The 21,913-nt window shown below is 47.9% G+C and overlaps 1 protein-coding gene across 12 annotated transcripts in view; it reads right to left on the reverse strand.

The window, feature by feature from the left end:
• Positions 1–21,913, reverse strand: part of clip1a (CAP-GLY domain containing linker protein 1a) — a 282,555-nt gene that overhangs the window by 148,576 nt on the left and 112,066 nt on the right. For all 12 annotated transcript variants that reach the window (XM_072495435.1, XM_072495418.1, XM_072495375.1 and 9 more), the window contains 3 exons: positions 16,277–16,474; positions 11,907–12,010; positions 7,338–7,398 (listed from right to left, as the gene is read on the reverse strand). In XM_072495435.1, coding sequence (XP_072351536.1) covers positions 7,338–7,398; positions 11,907–12,010; positions 16,277–16,474 — 363 coding nt within the window. The remainder of the gene's footprint in view (positions 1–7,337; positions 7,399–11,906; positions 12,011–16,276; positions 16,475–21,913) is intronic.

The following is a 21,913-nucleotide window of genomic DNA, read 5'->3' on the forward strand; positions in this document are numbered from 1 at the left end:
TGGCAAGGAAGCCTTTAACACGGCAAAATCAGCGCTTTGTAAGAGCGGCGATCATTTTTGTGTGGTATACTCAGCGAGGCGGAGAGTTACGCATAAATCCAAAGACCATTTCATTGAGACAGCAGAGGAAGAGGAGGCTTTCTTTATGGTTCAAGGGCTTGGACTGAACAGAGGGAGTTGGAATGGGACTTTGCTGGTGGTTGGGATGGGTTTGCATTGGGACATTGTTGTACAATTGGGTATTTTTTCTTATTTCTCTTTTTTCCCATTCCCTTGTTTTTTGTATAGACTTGGTGTGAACTGAAATTTGTGTTTCCTCTTATTTTTAGTTGTTACTTTTGTTTTTGAGGGAGTGCATGGCTCGGGGGGAAGGTGAGGGGTACTTGGATGTTTCAGGGTTTAGGAGGGGGGGGGGGGGAGGAGTTTCAGCTATTGGGTTTGGGTTTTGTTTTTTTTCTTTTGTTGTTTACTTCGGTGAAGTGGGCTCTGGCAGGTGGCCTACCTCGCTAACAGGCTGAGGTTGGCTAGTGAATAGTGCGAGATGTGGGGAGGGACTGCGGCTTGCTGGATCTCCTTAGGCAGGTTTCAATGAGCCTAGAAGGTGTGAATGCTGGAAGGAAGGATTTGGAGGAGAGAGGTGTTGGTTCAAGAGAAGTGTTGGGGATTTTCTGGGATAGGGGAGGGGGGTAGATTGCTGACGATGACTGGAAGTCATTCTTTGTCCCATCTGGTGTGTGGTGTGAGAGTCTGTGCGCCATCTTGGGTGAGCTCTGGTTTCAGGAACATGGGAGATGGTGGGAAATCGCTGACTTGAGTGGGAAGGGGCGTGGCAAGGTGCGTGTGCGGGGTTTGGGGGGCCCAGTGAAGCGTGCAAGAGTTTTTTCACATTTGAAGAGTTTTCAGGACTGACATGGTGCTTTTGCAGGAGACCCACTTGCGAGCGAGTGAGGGATCAGAGTAGGCTCTGTAAGGGTAGGGCGAGTCAGATGTTCCACTCGGGTTTTGACAGCAGAGGTTTTGGGTTGGGGGGGGGGGGGGGGGGGGGGGGGTGACGGTACTAATTTTAAAAAGTTTGGTTTCAGATGGGGAAGATGATAGTGGATCAGCTATGTAACTATGTCATAGTTACGGGGACATTGGAAGGCAAGTCAATGATTTATGAAGAGGATGTTGGGCTGCCATACCAGACATGGACACGCACCAGTTGATCTTGGGGGGGAGATTTGAATTGCGTTTAGAGTCCTAAGTTGGATCGGTCTAAGCCGAAGTCGCTGGCTCCTTCAGGGGTAGCAAAGGTATTGATGCCGTTTATGAAGGAGATGGGCGAAATGGATCAATGGCGATTTTTGCACCCGGGCGGGTAGGGAATTATTCACTTTTTCTCTGGTGCACAACGTGTATTCGGGTATCGGTTTCTTTGTGATGGGGAGGATTCTATTGCCAGGGGTGTGGAAAGCAGAATATTCCATGATAGATATTTCAGATCACACTCCGTACCTGGTAGATGTGGTTTTGGAGACGGGGCCGGTTCACCGATTGGCGTGGAGTTTGGATGTGGGGATGTTGGCAGATTTGGAATTTTGTGTGAAGATGGCACAGGTGATCGATGAGTATGTGGGGTTTAACAAAAATGTGGAGGTTTTGCCCTCGGTACTGTGGGAGGCCTTGAAGGCAGTGGTGAGAGGGGAGATAATGTCGTATAAGATATTATGGAGTGGATGGATATGGAGGCAAGGGAGAAACATGAAAAGGTTGGTAGATGAGATCTTGGAGGTAGATGGTAGGTATTCGAGTAGCCGTCTTCCAGAGCTCCTGGCTAGTAGGAAGAAGTTATAGATGCAGTTTGATCATCCACTGATAAGGCGATGCGCCGCTTTTTGTAAGAATCTTTATAGGTCGGAGCCACTGGGGGAGGAGTTGGATATGGTGGATTTCCTGGAGGGGTTGGAGTGTCACAAGGTGGAGGAGGAAGATTGGGAAGAAGTGGAGGAGGTCCAGGCAGCTATTGGGTGAATGCAAACTGGCAAGACGCTAGGGTTGGATGGGTTCCCGGCAAAGTTTTATAAAACATTACCTGATCGGCTGCTGCCGTCATTGGTGGAGATTGAGGATTCGGTAGCGCATTTAATCATTAAAAGGTTGTTCAGCAGGACTTGACTTTTACAGTATTAAAAACCCAGGTACACCTAATTAATAAGGGTAACTTTTAAAGTGGATTTAGGGTAAAATATGAAATTCATATCATCTCAATGGTTCCAAAAGACCACCAACTTCTGCAGGAACTTCAGCAACACTCCCTTTAGAGGAGCAGTCATTGATAGCAACGTCTGGATTTCCGCACTTCGCCAAAAATTCCTCTGTTTCACAGGGTAATGACATTGAACGCTTGACAGTTTCACCATCACTACAACTACAATCTCTGCTGGCATAAATAAACGGATAACAATTTCCTATCTAGTAATTTCCTCTTGAAGTGTACTCATGATGTGACATCTCTCCAATCATATTTTTCTCCTACTGGGAAGGGGAGAATTCAGGTCCATAATGCAGACCTGGTAGTCCTCATTAAAATGAAAAATGTTTTCCCTCCTTCCAATGTGTTAACAAGAGTGGATTGGTCGACTTACAAACCAAGAAAGGAAAGCTATTGACCTGTGATCACAATACAGTGATCACAGGGGAGCTAATACCAGACATGTATAAGAGTCTCGAGAGGCATGGAGCAGTTCTCAAGTTTCTCCATGAATCAAAACCCAAGTGTTTGCACAAAATTCAAATTAAGGAGAAATATTCCAATGCATTTTTAAAATTTGGTGCCTGCAAATTTAAATAAAATGTAATTTCTTTAAATAAGGGAAGTAATAGATCACCCTCAAAGTGATGCTTAGCTTTAAGTAATCTAACAGATGGACAGACAAATAATGACAGCAAAATTGATGATAATCCTACAATTGACTCAGGGTTTACAGTATAATCACTCTTCACATATATTGTTTTTCATTCTTTGCAGCTGTGAAAGCAACATGCATATCAGTAGGTCAATGCTGAGAGATCAGTCAGTACAGTTAGTTCTGCAATTTGTTCCAAAGTAGTATTTTGAATTGCTCTGATTAGAAACTATTTTAAACATTGGATGTCTTCACATGTGCTAAACCATATACGATTCTCTGTATGAATCCAATACTCTTTCAAAGACAGAATCATTCATTATAACTTTCCAGTTTAAAAAGTAACATAAATTAAACACAATGCTGTACAAAAGTCCCTAAAAGCCTGTTATATAAAGTTGGCCACTATGTGACAGTGGTGTCACCTTGTGAGAAATTACTTACTTTGTCATAAAATCCATTTTGTTTTATCTCACATTTCAATGCATTTTTCAATTTTATGAATTGCATTTAGTTATTTTGCTTGCCAAATTTATTTCCTCCCTTTTAGTAATAATTCTATTCTTACTGTAGTATGGGGCCAGAAGCACACTGCATACGTCACTTAGTTTACATTATTCATGCTTGAAGCTTTATAGCAAGTCTCAGGCAGCAATCTGTGGTCCGATCCATGAACTAGAGTTAGCTAATCTCAGCTAGTGTGTTGCATTACCCTTTTGGAAGTATAATTGACCAGTTTGCACTCCTAATCTCTGCTGAAAGTCGGCAAAAATGGTGCATCGCTGGAATAATTCTCATGATCAGCCACTGGATAGAAATTAGCAGACGGAACTGAACAATTTGCCCATTCCAAAAAGCCAATGCAGTACACAATCGGAGATCAACTAACTTTGTACATAGATCAAACCAGAGGTATTCCCGATTGGCATGGCTCAGCTACTTGTTGCATAAATTCACTGAATTGCGGGGGAAACAAAGTATATATTTTTGAATTATATGCAATATAATACGGTAAGGATCGATTATTGTGGTGGATTGGAATTTATCATCAAGTAATGCTTAATGCATAGATTAGCAATCTATTAATTGTGGTCGCTCACAGGCTGTCATCTCATAACTACACTTAAGTTTAGTTTGGTCAATACTTTTAGGCAACAATATCATTTTCTACATTGATGCTTTGAAACAAACTTCATATTTCTGCACATCAAGGACAGAACCATTCAACTTTATTATCACAATATTCTACATTTAATCAACACTACTTTTGAAGACATCCAAAGTTTCCTGTAAAACTGGCAGGATTTGGTCCAAAGAGTTTCTTGAACTTGTTCTAAAGTCCTAATTCTTCTCATTTCGGTCTCTGACATTAATTCCATGATATTAAATTTATTTGTGCATGAAATCTATTAAAACTAATCTGCAAATATTCAGCAGATTATTTTTATTCAATGCTAATATTATTTAAGCACATTACAAAAAATGCTTGTGTTTATAATGGTTGTGTATTTTTCAATGACTAGAATTCATATTGAATTTAAACATGATTGTGTCAGAGAGCATAAATCACAATTTCCATTTGTATGCTATTCAATATTTAAATCGTCCCTTAAGATTTTTACATCCGATTTAGATATAAAATATTTCAATTCCATATTGAAGAAAGCAAATGTGGTCTGATCACTGCACTTCTGAGATTTACCTATGCTATAGTCTTGCATCATGATTGAAGTTGATTTTTTTTAAACATTACAATAAAAGCAGGCAATACCCAGGTGAAAGTTGTCTGAACTTGATCTTGAAGAGTACAAAAAGTTGTTAAAGGCACAATTCATAGCAGTATTTCAATTATATTCTTCTGTTTTACTTTTTGTTTAATTTCACTTTGCTTCTCTCTAATCACCTAATATCTATTTCACAGCTGCCGTTTTAAAAAATTTTTTAGAATACCCAGTTATTTTTTCTCCAATTAAGGGGCAATTTAGTGCAGCCAATCCACCCAACCTGCACATCTTTGGGTTGTGGGGGTGAAACCCACGCAGACATGGGGAGAATGTGCAAACTCCACCCGGACAGTGACCCAGGGCCGGGATTCAAACCTGGGTCCTCAGAGCACCAGTCCCTGTGCTAACCACTGTGCCACATGCCGCCCACAGTTGCCGTTTTTGACCTCAAATCCAAAATTGCAATTCTAGACAGGTATCAAAATCCTTCAACGACCCTTGTGACATAATAACACCTCACTAAATTGGGAGATACTTTATAATGTTGAAGTAAAGCTTCTATTTAAAGGTTCTTGTTTAATATTCAGGTGCAGTCAAAAACTAAAATACATATACAATTAGCCAAATGTGGCTTAAACTTTTGCACACTCCTTTTTTAACATTAATTTTCCATTTTATTTTAAATAAGCCTTAAAATGCATGTAAATGAATAGAGGCCATTTGGCTTACCAAGCCTTCACTTTCAACAGTCCATAAACAATCTACCTTATTACAGACTTGGGTAGCACGGTAGCACAGTGGTTACCACTGTTGCTTCAAAGCACCAGGGGCCCAGGTTAGATTCCTGGCTTGGGTCACAATCTGTGCGGAGTCAGCACGTTCTCCCCATGCTGGTTTCCTCCGGAAGACGGACAGGTTAGGTAAATTGGACATTCTGAATTCTCCCTCAGTGTACCCGAACAGGCACCGTAGTGTGGTGACTAGGGGATTTCCGCAGCAACTTCATTGCAGTGTTAAGGTAAGCCTACTTGTGACACTAAGATTGATTATTATTTCTGAGAAAAGGAAACTTTATGAAATGCCTTAATATCCGAATAAATAAGATCCAGTGGGTAGATCTTACCAGTTCCTGGTTACCTCTTAGAAGATTTCAAGCAAAGGCATAGCAAACCCATGGGTGTAATTCACGTTCCGTTCCAGCGAGAGTAAATGCGGCTGGAGAATCTCGGGAAAGCCCTCCAGTGGGTCTCCTGACAGGCTCCGTGTCTCGCAAGATTCTCCAAAGTCCCGCGAGAAGTCGGAACCCCGCCCCAAATGCGCGGAACCGAATGATGCTCACGGAAGTAGGTTGTAAACCTACTTACGACCTATCTATGCGGGATCCACCAGCCTCCCTTGATTCTTCAGCCTCCCCAGGGAGGCTGTTGCCGGGCCCGGATCAGTGCTGGTCCACACAACTGAGGACCAGGCGGTACGGCACCCGGGGAGTCTCCCGGGTCAACTGAGACCCCGAGGTGGTCAAGGTAGTGTGGCCACTTGGCCCTCCCTTGGCGAGGAGGGCCATGCCCATGAAGTGAGGGTGGGAGGGGGGGGGGGGTTGAAGGGAGGAGTGCAGAGCAGGTAAGTAAGGGCCTCTGGAAGTTTGGGTGTGTGATGGTTGGGGGTCCTAGAAGGGAGGGGGTGCTGTAAAGAGGCTTGGGGGGCTGGAGAGGGACCCCCTAGACTGGGGTTTCCTCACTTGGGGGATGTGGGGTAGTGTCCATGTGTGTGAGGGGAGTGACATTGTGGGGTGTGGGGGACCCACAAGCTCACTGAGATCGTGGAACTCTTTCAAAATGGCGTCCGATCTCAGAGTTCAGCTCCCCAGTGTTAAAAAAAAAAATTCTAAGTGTGGCCTAAACCAGTGAGAAACTCTCTGGAGCCCAAAAAATTGTCATTGAAAAGTGGTGGGGAACTTGCTGAAAAACCCACCACAAAGTAACTTTGAAGATAATTTCCCAAAGCATTTTCTATTACTTGCCTAATTTTCTTGTCTCCTTTTCTTGATGCAGTTTTGAAAAAGAAAACACTTTCAGAGATTTAAAAGAAAGTGAAGAACTCCCTATGTTGTGCCGTAAACCAGTATCACTAAGATTGGAAAATATAAACAGAAGGACATCCAATCAAATTAATTCTGAACCAATGAACCAAAGGCTGCCAGTTTTATAAGTATAGTTCGTATATTTATGAGATGTCCAAATATTTGAATATCCGAGTTCAACATAAAGAAATTATGAGGCAGCAATAGAACTTGTAAAACACATAGAATATAAACGTTTGTCCTCAATCGAATACTTGCTTCACCAGTACCTTAAATCATTTAAAATGATCCCTTCAGGTGAAAAGATCAGCTTGTAAACCATTAATTAATCAACAATGTTCTGCCACCACTGCACCGAGCCACAAGCACCATGCCAAATAACCCAATCATCCCAATAGCAATTAATCTGAAATGTTCAAATATTTAAGCCCCAATTTGCCATTAAGTTATCAGCGACTAATATAAATTATTCACAACCTCTCATCCCGTTTTTATCAACAGATGTTGGCAACATTAAGTGTCAATGCACTCCAGATATTTAAGCACTAGAGGCTAATTTTTTTTAAACACAAAGTCCCATCAACTTCTCAACCACAGTGTCATTGTCTTTGGATCCAGTTCTTTGCAAATCAGTAGTTTGTTTACCTCTAAATCTCCTTTGGTAATGGACTCTTCCTCAACACGGAACTGTAGGTCTTCCACTTTCCTGTTGGTAAAGACAAAAGCTAATTCCTGGAAGAGCCAATCGACACACTATTAAGGAGAAAGAATATCATATCCTGGAGGTTTTGAATGTTTAGTATTAGGAAGAAAGGAAAGTAGGAAGAAAATTATACTCAGAAGACAAGTCTTCTCCGTTCGTATAAAAATGTTAGAAAATTGGCGCTGTAAAGTACGGTTTGTAGTTTCAAGATGAACCGAGTTTTCTGAGTTGGTTCAAATCAAAAGAAGTTGCATTTGACTGACAATAACAATGATGATTCCATACAAGTTTTTTTTCTAAATCTGTAGTATAATTTTATATACTTTTAGAAAGGAGTCACATTGTGATGAATGATAACTGTACCCTTAATGTAATGATCCCTGTAAGACCGGGCTTGGAACCCTGGGGGACTCCGCCTCCGGCTCCGCCACCACCCCAGGGAGCCGTATATAAGGTCATGTTCAGTGGGCAAAGCATACAGTGAGCACACTTCTCAGCAGCTGTCTGGTTCTCTGCTAATTAAAGCCTTTGTATTACCAATCATCTCTCTCGAGTTGTAATTGAGGATATCTCAATTTAATTAGCAGAATACTTCGAGATGGAAACGTTGGACGAATACTTGGCGGACTCACCGCGCTCGCTAGGAACTGCGACCATAAGGAGGTGACGGCAGAAGTCCATATGAACTTGCACTTTAGAGATGCTTTCGTGTCCGGTATACGATCCACATACATCAGGCAGCGGCTCCTAGAAGACAGAGCAAAGGACCTCCAAGGCACGGTAACTAACGCTCGCCTCTTCTCTGGAAGCGGCCCACCATAATCTCCGCACGTACTCCACGGATCTTGCGAACACCTCTCGATCCCCTCCAGACTCGGCCACGCTATAGGCCTGCGCCACGCGGCGACCCACTCACACCGACAGCACACCATGCTATTTCTGCGGCAAGGCCAGCGTTGCCCAGCTCGCTCCGCTATCTGCAACGACTGCGGAAAGAAGGGACACTTCGCAAAGGTCTGCCTGGTTGTGCCCAAAGGTCAGAAACAAAAGCCTCATCAAGCCCAAAAATCGAACTCGTGGGCCCACAGGCCCCGCAACGTGGCTGCCGCCGGCCGGACACGCCCACTTCTGACGCGTCATCGGCCTCGTGCGAGTCATGGGGGCAGTCATCTTGGCGGAGGCCTTCTTCAAAATCCGACACGAGTGACCGACGGCGGCGGCCATTTTGTGACTCCCGGTGGCCATTTTGTGAGTCCGACTCAACTGAGGACTCGAACTACCCGCAACTGGGAACAATCCCTCTTGATCAATCACGGCCGAAGCACCTGCGGAACTCAATGATGCAGGTCCAAATCAACAGTCGCAACACCCCCTGCCTTTTTGACTCCGGGAGCACGGAGAGCTTTATTCACCCAGACACGGTAAGACGCTGCTCCTTGCACACCTATCCCGCCTCCCAAACTATCGCCCTCGCATCTGGGTCCCATTCAGTCCAAATCACGGGTATTATGTCGCGAACCTCGCCATCCAAGGCGCCATATACATCAGTTTTGAACTTTATATCCTCCCTCACCTCTGCGCCCCCCTGCTGCTCGGTCTTTCAGTGCGGCCACTGGAACCTGACATTGAAGTTCGGCAGTCCCCTGCCCCCACTCACGGTATGTAGCCTGGCAACACTTAAAGTTGCACCCCCCCCCCCCCCCCCCCCCCCTCTTCGCGAACCTCACTCCCAACTGCAAGTCCGTCGCCACCAGGAGTCGGCGGTACAGTGCCCAAGACATGACTTTCATCAAGTCAGAGGTTCAGCGGCTACTAAAAGGGGTCCTAGAGGCTAGCAACAGTCCTTGGAGAGCACAAGTATTGGTAGTCCGGTCTGGGGAAAAACAACGAATGGTAGTGGGCTACAGTCAGACCATAAACTGTTTTACGCAACTCGATGCGTACCCCCTTCCCCGCATAGCAGAAATGGTGAACCAAATCGCCCAGTACAGAGTATGCTCCACGGTTGATCTAAAACCTGCCTATCATCAGCTCCCTGTCCACCCGGAGGACCGCCCCTACACGGCCTTCGAAGCAGCCGGTCGGCTTTTCCACTTCCTCAGTTCTCCTTTGGCGTCACAAATGGAGTCTCCGTTTTTCAAAGGGCGATGGATCAAATGGTGGACCAGTACGGCTTACGGGCTACATACCCGTACTTGGACAACATCACCATCTGCGGCCATGACTGGCAGGACCACGAGACAAACCGAAGGAAGTTCCTCCAGACCACCCGAGGCCCAGTCGGCCTTCAGTCGTATCAAGGCCACCATAAGACCATAAGACATAGGAGTGGAAGTAAGGCCATTCGGCCCATCCAGTCCACTCCACCATTCAATCATGGCTGATTTCAACTCCATTTACCCGCTCTCTCTCCATAGCCCTTAATTCCTTGAGAAATCAAGAATTTATCAACTTCTGTCTTAAAGACACTCAACGTCCCGGCCTCCACCGCCCTCTGTGGCAATGAATTCCACAGACCCACCACTCTCTGGCTGAAGAAATTTCTCCTCATCTCTGTTCTAAAGTGACTCCCTTTTATTCTAAGGCTGTGCCCCCGGGTCCTAGTCTCCCCTGCTAATGGAAATAACTTCCCTACATCCACCCTATCTAAGCCATTCATGCACACGGTGGACGAAACCATCCCCTTCCAGGTAGAAAGCGTCGCCCTGGCTGCTACCCTCAACCAGGCGGGCAGGCCAGTAGCCTTTTTCTCCCGAACCCGCACCGCCTTGGAAATTCGGCACTCTGCAGTCGAGAAGGAGGCACAAGCCATAGTGGAGGCCGTGCGGCACTGGAGGTACTACCTGGCCAGTAGGAGGTTCACCCTCGTCACCGACCAACGGTCGGTCGCCATTATGTTCGACAACGCACAAAGGGACAAAATAAAGAATGATAAAATTCAGAGGCGGAGGATCAAACTCTCCACCTATACGTCCGATATTACATATTGTCTGGGGAAGCTCAATGAGTCCCCAGATGCCCTGTCCCGCGGCACGAGCGCCAACGCGCAGAAAGACCGTCTGCAGGCCATCCACGATGACCTCTGTCACCCGGGGGTCACGCGGCTTGCTCACTTCATCAAGTCCCGAAACCTACCTTACTCCACCGAGGAGGTGAAGGCCATGACCAAGGCTTGCCAGATCTATGCGGAGTGCAAACCGCACTTCTACCGACCAGACAAGGCTCTCCTGGTAAAAGCCTCTGGGCCCTTTGAGCGACTAAGCGTGGACTTCAAAGGGCTCCTCCAGTCTATCAACCGCAACATTTATTTCCTCACTGTCATCGACAAATTCTCCCGCTTCCCATTCGCTGTCCCCTGCCCCGATATGACCTCGGCCTCCGTAATCAAGGCACTGCACACCATCTTCACCCTGTTTGGTTTCCCCGCTTATATCCACAGCGTCTGGGGTACATCGTTCATGAGCGATGAGCTGCGTCAGTATCTGCTCAACAAGGGCATCGCCTCGAGCAGAACGACCAGCTATAACCCACAGGGAAACGGGCAGGTGGAGAGGGAGAACGCAACAGTGTGGAAGGCTGTCCTTCTGGCCCTACGGTCAAGAAGTCTCCCAACCACCCGCTGGCAGGAGGTCCTACCCGATGCCCTACATTCCATTAGGTCGCTCCTCTGCACGGCCATGAACGAGACCCCTCACAACCATTTGTTTGTCTTCCCCAGGAAGTCCACCTCTGGGGTCTCGCTTCCACGTTGGCTGACGACTCCGGGACCAGTTCTACTCCGGAGACACGCGAGGAGCCATACGACAGACCCACTAGTCGAGAGGCTCCAACTGCTACTCGCAAACCCTCAATACGCCTACGTCGAGCACCTCGACGGAAGGCAAGACAGTTTCCTTGCGAGACCTGGAACCCGCTGGCTCTCCCACCGACGCCCCCCTTCCCACACCGACAGTCGACCCTGACAGTCGACCCTGACAGCGACCCCCCCCGCCCTGCCCGCCCCCCCCCCCCCCCCCCCGCCGGGGTCGGCACCAATCTCCCTAGTCACCCCAGATACACCCCCTGCTCCAACACGGGCAAAGGCTCAGACAACCGTGCTCCCGGATATACCCCCACCGAGGACGACTGTATCCGCCGCACCACCACCGGAGCTGAGAAGGTCAACAGGGACAACCAGACCACGCAAAAGACTGGACATGTAATTCCACTTCACCTCCGATGGACTATGCGTTTTTTTAAAACAGGGGGTGAATGTGATGAATGATAACTGTACCCTGAATGTAATGATCCCTTTAAGACCGGGCTTGGAACATTGGGGGACTCCGCCTCCGGCTCACCCCCCCCCCCCCCCCCCCCAAAAGAGCCGTATATAAGGTAGTGTTCAGTGGGCAGCGTGCACACTTCTCGGCAGCTGTCTGGTTCTCTGCAAATTAAACGTTCTCTCGAGTCGTAATTGAGGGTATCTCACACATTATTGATAATACTTTGAAATTCATATTAGTAACTGGTACCTTTTTTCTTCTTCCAACTGGTTCAGCAGTTCCACCTTCTCTCTATCAGCTGCCTCAACCAGCGCTCGTAATTGGTCCATTTTCGTCTCCATCTCCAACACATGCTACATGAAATGAATGAAATTTTAACATTGTGGGTAACTGCATTATCGGACGTTGATCACGTAACTTGGGCATACAACAGAGGATGAATTTTATGGAGGTAGTGGAGAGCTGGTAAGGATCATAGAATTTAGAGTGCAGGAGGCCATTCAGCCAATCGAGTCTGCACTGTTCCTTGGAAAGAGCACCCTACTTAAACCCACACTGCCACCCTATCTCCGTAACCCCAACTAACCCTTTGGATACGAAGGGGCAATTTAACATGGCCATTCACCCTAGCCTGCACATCTTGGGACTGTGGGAGGAAATCGGAGCACCCAGTGAAAACCCACACAGACATGGGGAGAAAGTACAAACTCCACACAGAGAATCACCCGAGGCCAGAATTGAACTTGGGTCCCTGGAGCTGTGAGACCATAAGACAGAGGAGCAGAATTAAGCCATTCGGCCCATCAAGTCTGCTCCACCATTCAATCATAGCTGATAATGTCCTCATCCCCATGTGAGGCAGCAATGCTAACTACTGTGCCACCCCATGCCACCATACCACCCCGAGAGACCCACAGTGCCTTCTGCATGAAGGCCTGTTGGTATTAAATGTCAACATAGAACATAGTGCAGAAGGAGGCCATTCGGCCCATCGAGTCTGCACCAACCCACTTTAAGCCCTCACTTCCACCCTACCCTCGTAACCCAATAACCCCTCCTCACCTTTTTGGACACGAAGGGCAATTTAGCATGTCCAATCCACCTAACTTGCTGGTCTTTGGACTGTGGGAGGAAATGGAGCACCCGGAGGAAACCCATGCAGACACGGGGAGAACGTGCACACTCCGCACAGACAGTGACCCAATGGGGAAATCGAACCTGGGACCCTGGCGCTGTGAAGCTACGGTGCTAACCACTGTGCTGCCCTGGCAATTATCAGAGGTAACCATTCCATGGGATCAGGATCCCAAGGGTGGGAGTGCAGTCCATCAAGCTGTCTGCCAATCAGAGGCAAGCAGCACTGTTGCTGCCAGAACAAAACCCTTTATATGCCCAGTATCACAGTGACCCAGGCCAGAGCTAAGTGATGGAAGGAGCGTTTTAATAGAGTCAGGGTCATGGAGAGGGGACTGGGGAGGCAGGGGGTTCCGCAAGGGCAGAGGGGTGGTTTTCAGTGGGCACCAGACTTCCCGATGCCAGGTCCCCCAATCAGGTATTTAGTGCCTTTCAATGACACATCCCCTCAGGGAGACCACAAGCAACCTGCATTAGTGTGCATGTCATGCTCCCCACATGGTGACAGGCACACTTGAAGGTGCTGTGTAAATATTAGCAGTGGCAGGAAGTGGACCCTAAAATCGGGCATTGATTTCCCCTCTGGGCCTCAATTAGTGGCAGGTTGACAAGGCCGTGCACTGGCCTTTCCACCATGGACTTGGCGTGTTAGAGGTGGGAAGGCAGCGGGATCACCGCCACCACCAATCTGCCCAAGTAAATGATCCCTCTTGCAACAGAGCAAAGTAGAAAATTCTGGCTTAACATATTACAACCTCGCGCTTTAGAAAATGAACTTTTATGATGATCATGACAATTAATGTATGAAAATAATTTATACATTTACTATTTAACAGATTATATAATCATATATGAAAGAGTGACTATATATTGATGTTAAACGGTGCTTAGTGGAGTGCTAAATTCTATTGTTGCAACCACTGACCTCTATTGATTATCATTCCATATATACTACAATTAATGAACAGCCTACTTAGTAGCAATGACAGTGCAAGGAAAATTGTTTGAGGATTGGGGAGGGGAAAAGGGAAGAGAGAGAGAAGAAAAGCACCAGAGAGCTCTCCCTTCCTGGCTTGACACAATGTACTCTTACACCCATCAGTGAAGTGTAGGTTAGATGGCTTTTGTTTCGGTGCAACATCGTGGGCCGAAGGGCCTGTACTGCGCTGTATTGTTCTATGTTCTATGTTCTAAGTGCCATGGGTTTTGTTTTGTTCAAGGCATTGCATAGAGATTTTAAATTTATCACATGATAGAAATTCCATCATCACTTCTGTCAATGTGGTATATTTATCATGATAACTGCACTAACTCTTCTGCTACAAGATGCAGCAATTGCTTTGGTTTCAAATGAACATACAACAGTGGTAGAGACTCATTCATACATATAAAGTCAAAACAAATGCAGGGCTACATCTTTAACTGTACTGTTCATATAGATTGCTTTTCTCAAGTGCAAAGGTATAATGTAGCGATTATCTGATATTTCATGAAATGTGATATGAAACAGGTTCCAGTCACCTTACAAATCAAGTACCCCTTAATATATGGAGACTTTTACAACACACACCATGTTACCCCACAAAGTGCGGAAGGTTGCATGGTAATGCGTAGTATCAGGTGGAATTACTGAGAAAAGGATGATGAAAAAAGAGGTTTAAAAATTAAGTTTAAAGAAAATAACTAATCAAGCACAGAACAAAAGCAAAATGCTGAGGATGCTGGAAATCGGACATAAACACAAAGTCCTGGAAAAATGCACCAGTCTGATAGGAACTGTGGAGAGAGAGAAACAAAGTTAACATTCCACACAGGCAATCACCCAAAGCTGGAATTGAACCTGGGTTAACGCCAGGGTCCCAGGTTCAATTCCAGCCTGGGGTGACTGTGTGGCATTTGTACGTTCTCCCAGTGTCTGTGTGGGTTTCCTCCAGGTGTTATGGTTTCGTCCCACTGTCCAAAGATGTGCAGGTTAGGTGGATTGGTCTTGCTAAATTGCCCCTTAAAGATTAAGTGGTGTTATGGGGCTAGGGCAGGGGAGTGGGCTTGGGTGGGGCGCTCTTTCAGAGGGTTGGTGCAGACTCGATGGTCCGAATGGCCTCCTTCTGCAGTTTAGGGATTTTACGGAAAGTCATACGGACGGCAAACATTAATTCTTTCACTTTAAAAAATTTTTTTTAGAATACCCAATTCATTTTTTCCAATTAAGGGGCAATTTAGTGTGGCCAATTGACTTGCCCTGCGCATTTTTGGGTTGCAGGGGCGAAACCCACGCAAACACGGGGAGAATGTGCAAACTCCACATGGACAGTGACCCAGAGCCGGTACTCAAAGTACACTCTACCTAGGTCCACTACCCCACAAACCCATAACCCCACCTAATCTTTGGACACCAAGGTGCCATTTATCGTGGCCAATCCACCTAACCTACTCACCGTTGGCCTGTGGGAGGAAACCGGAGCACCCGGAGGAAACCCACGCAGATACGGGGAGAAAGTGCAAACGCCACACAGTCACCCAAGGTCGGAATTGAACCCGGATCCCTGACATTATGAAACAGCAGTGCTAACCATTGTGCCACCCTGCTGACCCAAAATGTTGATTTTATCTTCAGAAACATTTCTAATGCATTCATCCTCCCCATTGTTTTCCCAGGGGCAACTTATTGCTTTCTTAGGAATCAAAAGCATTCCCTTCAAGAAAGATGAAGAACATTTCAATGAAAAATCATTCTCTCTTGCCAGTGGGTGTGTAAATTTATGGAAGACCAAAATGCCCTTACTGCTAACCTTGCTGTAAAAGACCTGATCATGTGAATTATTTGGTGGACACGATCTCTAGGTTATAACAAACTTTCAGTTAAAAATAAATACCTAATCTTTTTGCCAAGGATGGAAAAGATGCTGATCTCTACATTATCATAGATTATCATAGAATTTATAGTGCAGAAGGAGGCCATTCGGCCCATCGAGTCTGCACCGGCTCTTGGAAAGAGCACCCTACCCAAGGTCAACACCGCCACCCTATCCCCATAACCCAGTAACCCCACCCAACACTAAGGGCAATTCTGGACACTAAGGGCAATTTATCATGGCCAATCCACCTAACCTGCACATCTTTGGACTGTGGGAGGAAACCGGAGCACCCGGAGGAAACCCACGCACACACGGGGAGGATGTGCAGACTCCGCACAGACATTTCTTAATGGTAGAAATTAAAATAGATTTGAATGGAGATCCAGTTGCACCTGATTCAGGCAATGATGTTACTGGTCAAAAAAGAGCATTCCCGCTTAGGAAAGAGGCTTACAAACATTTTTACTTAAAAACTATAAATAGATCTAATCCAAAAGGCTCTCTCAATAGCATATTATTCCTCATCATATCTATAGCTTCTGATTCTTGTGGTGCCCCACCTAATTTCTATTGTACATTCTATAAATGCACATAAAGCCAATCAAGCTCACAGTTTGAGTATGTTCTTACCTGTTCATGGCCTGTCCGAAGTAATGTGAGTTCCTGTTCAACTTCTCCCACATGGCTGGTTGCTTTTGCAACCTCTGCTCTTTCCAGGTCTCGTTCAGCCAGAAGCTGCTCAATATGCTGCTGTTTTTCCTTCAAAGCCTCTTGTAATGCAGTGGTGCCTGAAATTTTTCTTGCATAACGTGAGGATGTTTCGGTTAGCTGAGAAAAAGAGTTCAGCATCTCAGTCATTAAAGTTAATGTATATTAATTATTGCAGATGATTCGGAAAATTCATTTTTATCCCCTTTTCTCCCCTCCAGTATTGTGATCTTCTCTCCAATAGTTTAGCTGAGTGGGCAAAAGTGACAAATACTCTATGGCCTTGTTGGTTTAAAAAAAATGTACTGATTAGACAAGGAAAAAAAGACAGAAAAATCACCATGGTCACGTCTGACCTGAGAAATAGATAGCCATTTGAGCTAGTAAAGAACAGGAGAGTTCACTTTTATTGAAGTTTAAAACTTCAGAGTATTGAACTGGAACAAGTATGTAACTATTCTGGGCAGAGACAATTTAAAAGCATTATTGTGGGCAAGTAAAGAAACATTTGGTATTGTTTTAATAACTACAACCTGCCACAGGTATTGTAACTGCAGGTGGCACTAAGCATAACATTACATTGTCTAATGTTGCACCACAGGATCAACCAACAGTGATGTGAATAGTCTACCCTGGGAACAACACAGCATAAACAATAAAAATAAAGCAAAACAAAATGAGGAAAACATTAAAAGTCCATACACAATGTTGGAATGAGATAGAGGAACAATAGGATGAATGCAGAGAGTGAATTTAATTGAGTGGTCATAAAGGCAAATCTGACCAGCCACTGCCAATCATAGCACAACAGACAGAATGCAAGGTTTCATATTTCAGAAGATCGGTCAAAAGGAATTTACAGTGCCAAACTTAAAAAGCAGCAACGGGATTGGCAACATTGTTTCAAATGAAGTGAAGTCGCATGAATTGAAAGATGCACCACAAAATGGCGAAGAAATCACAGAAGACAATTACAAACTGTCAGCTCCCACCTACCCCCCAGCCACCCTGCCCCCAACAACTGATCCTCAAATTGACTGTGGCAACCTAGCCCTGCTACCTTCCCCACCAACCACTCAGGCTGTTAAAGCAAAAGTATTTTGGGACCACCTCTTTCTGCGACAATAAGGGAAATCTTCCTCCTCTCCGCCTCCTTTCTTCTTCACCCCTCCTATCCTTGCCTTTTCTTACACCCCTTCAAACCTCTGCTGAGTCACAAATTGCGAGCAACTTCAGTTTAAAACGGAGGAGGGGTAACACATCCTCCAATTGGAGAATAAGACCTTGTCACTCCATTGCAAAAGCTAAAGCAGCCAACCTCCCCTGAGGCAAAATCCACTTCCAACTTTGCAGAGAGCATCCATCTGAGTCTTCCATCCCTCCCCCTTCCTTTCTCTCGCCCCACCCCAACCTGGAACAGAAATTGGCAGCCAGCCTTTCCGAACTTAACTTGTAATGGACTGCAAGAGACATCACGAAAGGGCTACTTCCTGGACCTGAACATCAGATCTCCTGTACACTTAAGTCAATGAATGCCCCAAAGCGAGGATCATAAGCGACCTTCGAATCCTTGTCTTTTTATATACACGTAAATCCCATCTACTGCAAAGCAAAGAACTTAAAGTTCACGATTTGTGACTTGGAGTGTAAGAGACAACAAGGAACGACTCATTTGGGATTTGGACTAATTGAATTAGTTGGTGACAACCTCCATCCAAATGGAACTAAAATCTAACCAGTTCTCTCCCCTGGTCGATAGAAAAACAGCACCCAGATATCCTCCCATCCTAACGGCAATTTTTTTTTTCTGTCACTGCCATTTCACTTCTTCATTTCTGTTCCTCCATCTGCTCACTCACTCTTTCCACTTGCCCTTCAAGTCAATGACCTCTCGGACTTCCGGTTGCGGCTATGCGGGACTTCTGGTTGCGGCTATGTGGAGCTAAGTAGCACATTCGGCGGCTCCTGCAAAAACTGACTTTTGGGCTCTTTTCAGGGCCCCCAACGGCACTTTTTCGACATTTCCCGGTGTGGGAAGGAGTCTATAACAGCTCCCCGTTAGCATATGGCGTCAACTAGGTGCGGGGCGACAAAAAAGGTGGTGGTGGACCCGAAGAAGGTGCGAGGGAAGGAGGACAAAATGGCGGCGGATGGAGACCAGGCAGCGTGGATGCAGTGGGCGGAGGAGCAGCAGGAGGGTATCCAACGCTGCTTCAGAGAGATTAAAACGGACCTGCTAGAGCCGATGAAGGCTTCTATTGAAAAGCTGCTGGAGACACTGACGGGCCAGGGGGTGGCGATCCACGAGGCTCGACAAAAGATCTCTGACAATGAGGACAAGATCTTAGGCCTGGCGGTAAAGGTGAGGCGCACCACAAGATATGGCAGGAGCGGTTTGAGGAGATGGAGAATCGGTCGAGGCGGAAGAATCTGCGGATTCTGGGCCTCCCGGAGGGGGCCGGACGTGGGGGCCTATGTGGTCACCATGTTGAACTCGCTGATGGGAGCAGGGTCCTTCCAGGGCCCCCTGGAGCTGGAAGGGGCCCAGAGAGTGCTGGCGAGAAGGCCCAAGGCGAACGAGCCTCCGCGGGCGGTGCTGGTGAGGTTCCATCGGTTCGTCGATCGGGAGTATGTGCTCAGGTGGGCCAAGAAGGAGGGGAACAGCAGGTGGGAGAACGCGGAGGTTCGAATATACCAGGACTGGCGTGCGGTGGTGGCGAAGAGGGGGGCCGGGTACAATCGAGCAAAGGCGGTGCTGCACAGGAAGGGGGTGAAGTTTGGCATGTTGCAGCCGGCGTGACTGTGGGTTACCTACAAGGACCGGCACCATTATTTTGAGTCTCCGGAGGAGGCGTGGGCCTTTGTTCAAGCCGAGAAGTTGGACACAGATTGAGGGTCGGGATGGGCGATTGGGGACTGCGGTTGATATGTTATGTTTATTTATTTATTTTTCGAGGGGCGGGGGGGGGGGCCTTTGTATTGCTCCAGGTTTCTTTTTCTCTGTGTTTTTCTCTTTCGGGTCGGTGAGGGTGGCTGGGGCGGGTTGGGCACTGTTTTGGTTGGGTTGGTCGGGGGGGGGGGGGGGGGGCAGGCACGGCGGTGAGATGGGGCCCCGCGGGGGAGGGGGAGGCCCGAGTCAGGGGTGCTGTTGCTATGGTCAAGGAGGAGCTGGAGCGAGTGAGGGGGGGGTTGGGACGGGGGTATGCCGCTGTGGGGAACGGGCCGGGTGTGGGGTGCGGGCGCGTGGCTGGCCGAGGAGGGTTCATGGCTAGTCGGTGGGGGAGGGGGGCGGGTAGACCCCTGATCCGGCTGATAACCTGGAATGTAAGGGGACTGAATGGGCCGGTTAAGCGGGCCCGCGTGTTCGCGCACCTGAATGGGCTCAAGGCTGAAAGCCGGCAACGCCTAGAGTCCTGAGGGGGTTTATGGGCCAGATTGGAGGGGTGGACCCTTGTAGATTTGCAAGGCCGGGGCGAGGGATTTTAAATTCTTCTCACATGTCCATAAGGATTATTCCCGAATCGACTTTTTCATTTTGAGTAGGGCGCTGATAGCGAGAGTAGAGGATACTGAGTATTCGGCAATAGGCATTTCGGATCACGCCCCGCATTGGATGGACTTGGAGATGGGGGAGGAGAGGGACCAGCGCCCGCTGTGGCGCTTGGAGGTGGGGCTGTTGGCGGACGAGGAGGTGAGCAAGCGGGTCAGAGGAAGTATAGAGAGGTACTTGGAGACCAACGACAACGGGGAGGTCAGAGTGGGGATTGTATGGGAGGCACTGAAGGCAGTGGTGAGGGTAGAGCTGATCTCCATTACGGCCCACAAGGAGAGGAGGGAGCGGGGGGAGAGGGAAAGGCTGGAGGGGGAGATGGTGAGGGTAGACAGGAGGTATGCGGAGGAGCCCGAAGAAAGATTGTTGAGGAAGAGGCGTAGCCTCCAGGCCAAATTCGACCTGGTGACCACCAGGAAGGCGGAGGTGCAGTGGAGGAAGGCACAGGGGGCAATTTACGAGTATGGGGAAAAGGCAAGCCGGATGCTGGCGCCTCAGCGTCGGAAGCGTGATGCAGCTAGGGAGATCGGGGGAGTTAAGGACAGGGAAGGGAGTAAGGTGCGGAGTGGGGTTGACATCAATGGGGTCTTCAGGGACTTCTACGAGGAATTGTACCGATCCGAGCCCCCACGGGAGGAGGGAGGGATGGGCCGCTTCCTGGAGCAATTGAGGTTTCCAAAGATGGAAGAGGGACTGGTGGCGGGATTGGGGGCCCCCGATTGGGCTGGAGGAGCTGATCAAAGGGATAGGAAGCATGCAGGCGGGGAAGGCACCGGGGCCGGACGGTTTCCCGGTCAAATTCTATAAAATAATATATGTACCTGTTGGGCCCGCTGTTAGTCAGGACCTTTAATGAGGCAAGGGAGGGGGGGGGGGGAAAGAGAGGGGGGGCTTTGCCCCCGACGATGTCCCGGGCACTGATCTCCTTGATCCTGAAGCGGGACAAGGATCCCCTGCAATGTGGGTCTTACAGACCGATTTCCTTGCTAAATGTAGATGCCAAGGTGCTGGCGAAGGTCTTAGCCACGAGGATTGAGGATTGTGTGCCGCAGATCATACATGAAGACCAGACGGGGTTTGTGAAGGGGAGACAGTTGAACACGAATGTGTGGAGGCTTTTGAACATTATCATGATGCCGGCGAGGAAGGGGGAGGCGGAGATAGTGGTGGCGATGGACGCTGAGAAAGCCTTCGATAGGGTAGAGTGGGGGTACCTGTGGGAGGTGCTGAAGAGGTTTGGGGAGGGGTTTGTCAGGTGGGTTAGACTGTTGTATGAGGTCCCGATGGAGAGTGTGGCCACAAACAGGAGGAGGTCAGAGTACTTTCGGTTGCACCGAGGGACGAGACAGGGGTGTCCCTTGTCCCCCCCTGCTCGTCGCACTGGCGATTGAACCCCTGGCTATGGCACTCAAGGAGTCAAGGAACCGGAGGGGGTTGGTGCGGGGTGCGGAGCATAGGGTGTCACTTTATGCGGACGGCCTGCTGCTGTATGTGGTGACCTGGTGGCAGGAATGCCGGAGGTAATGAGGATTCTTAGGGAATTCGGGGACTTTTCGGGGGTACAAGCTCAACATGAGGAAGAGCGAGCTGTTCGTAGTTCATCCAGGGGATCAGGAGAGGGGGATTGGCGAGCTCCCACTAAACAGGGCGGAGAGGAGCTTCAGGTATTTGGGGGTCCAGGTGGCCAGGAGCTGGGGACCCCTGCATAGGCTTAATTTTGCAAGGCTGGTGGAGCAAATGGAGGAGGAGTTTAAGAGGTGGGACGCGTTGCCGCTGTCCTTGGCGGGTAGGGTGCAGTCAATCAAAATTACGGTGCTCCCAAGGTTTTTGTTCCTGTTCCAGTGCCTCCCCATGTTTATCCCGAAGGCTTTTTTCAGGCGGGTTAACAGGAGTATAATGGGGTTTGTGTGGGCGCGAGGGACTCAGAGGGTGAGAAGGGTGCTCCTGGAGCGGAGTAGAGATAGGGGGGGGACTGGCGCTGCCCAACCTCGGTGGGTACTACTGGGCCG

The sequence above is a fragment of the Scyliorhinus torazame genome, chromosome 1 (genome assembly GCF_047496885.1).
Source record: "Scyliorhinus torazame isolate Kashiwa2021f chromosome 1, sScyTor2.1, whole genome shotgun sequence".
NCBI lineage: Eukaryota > Metazoa > Chordata > Chondrichthyes > Carcharhiniformes > Scyliorhinidae > Scyliorhinus > Scyliorhinus torazame.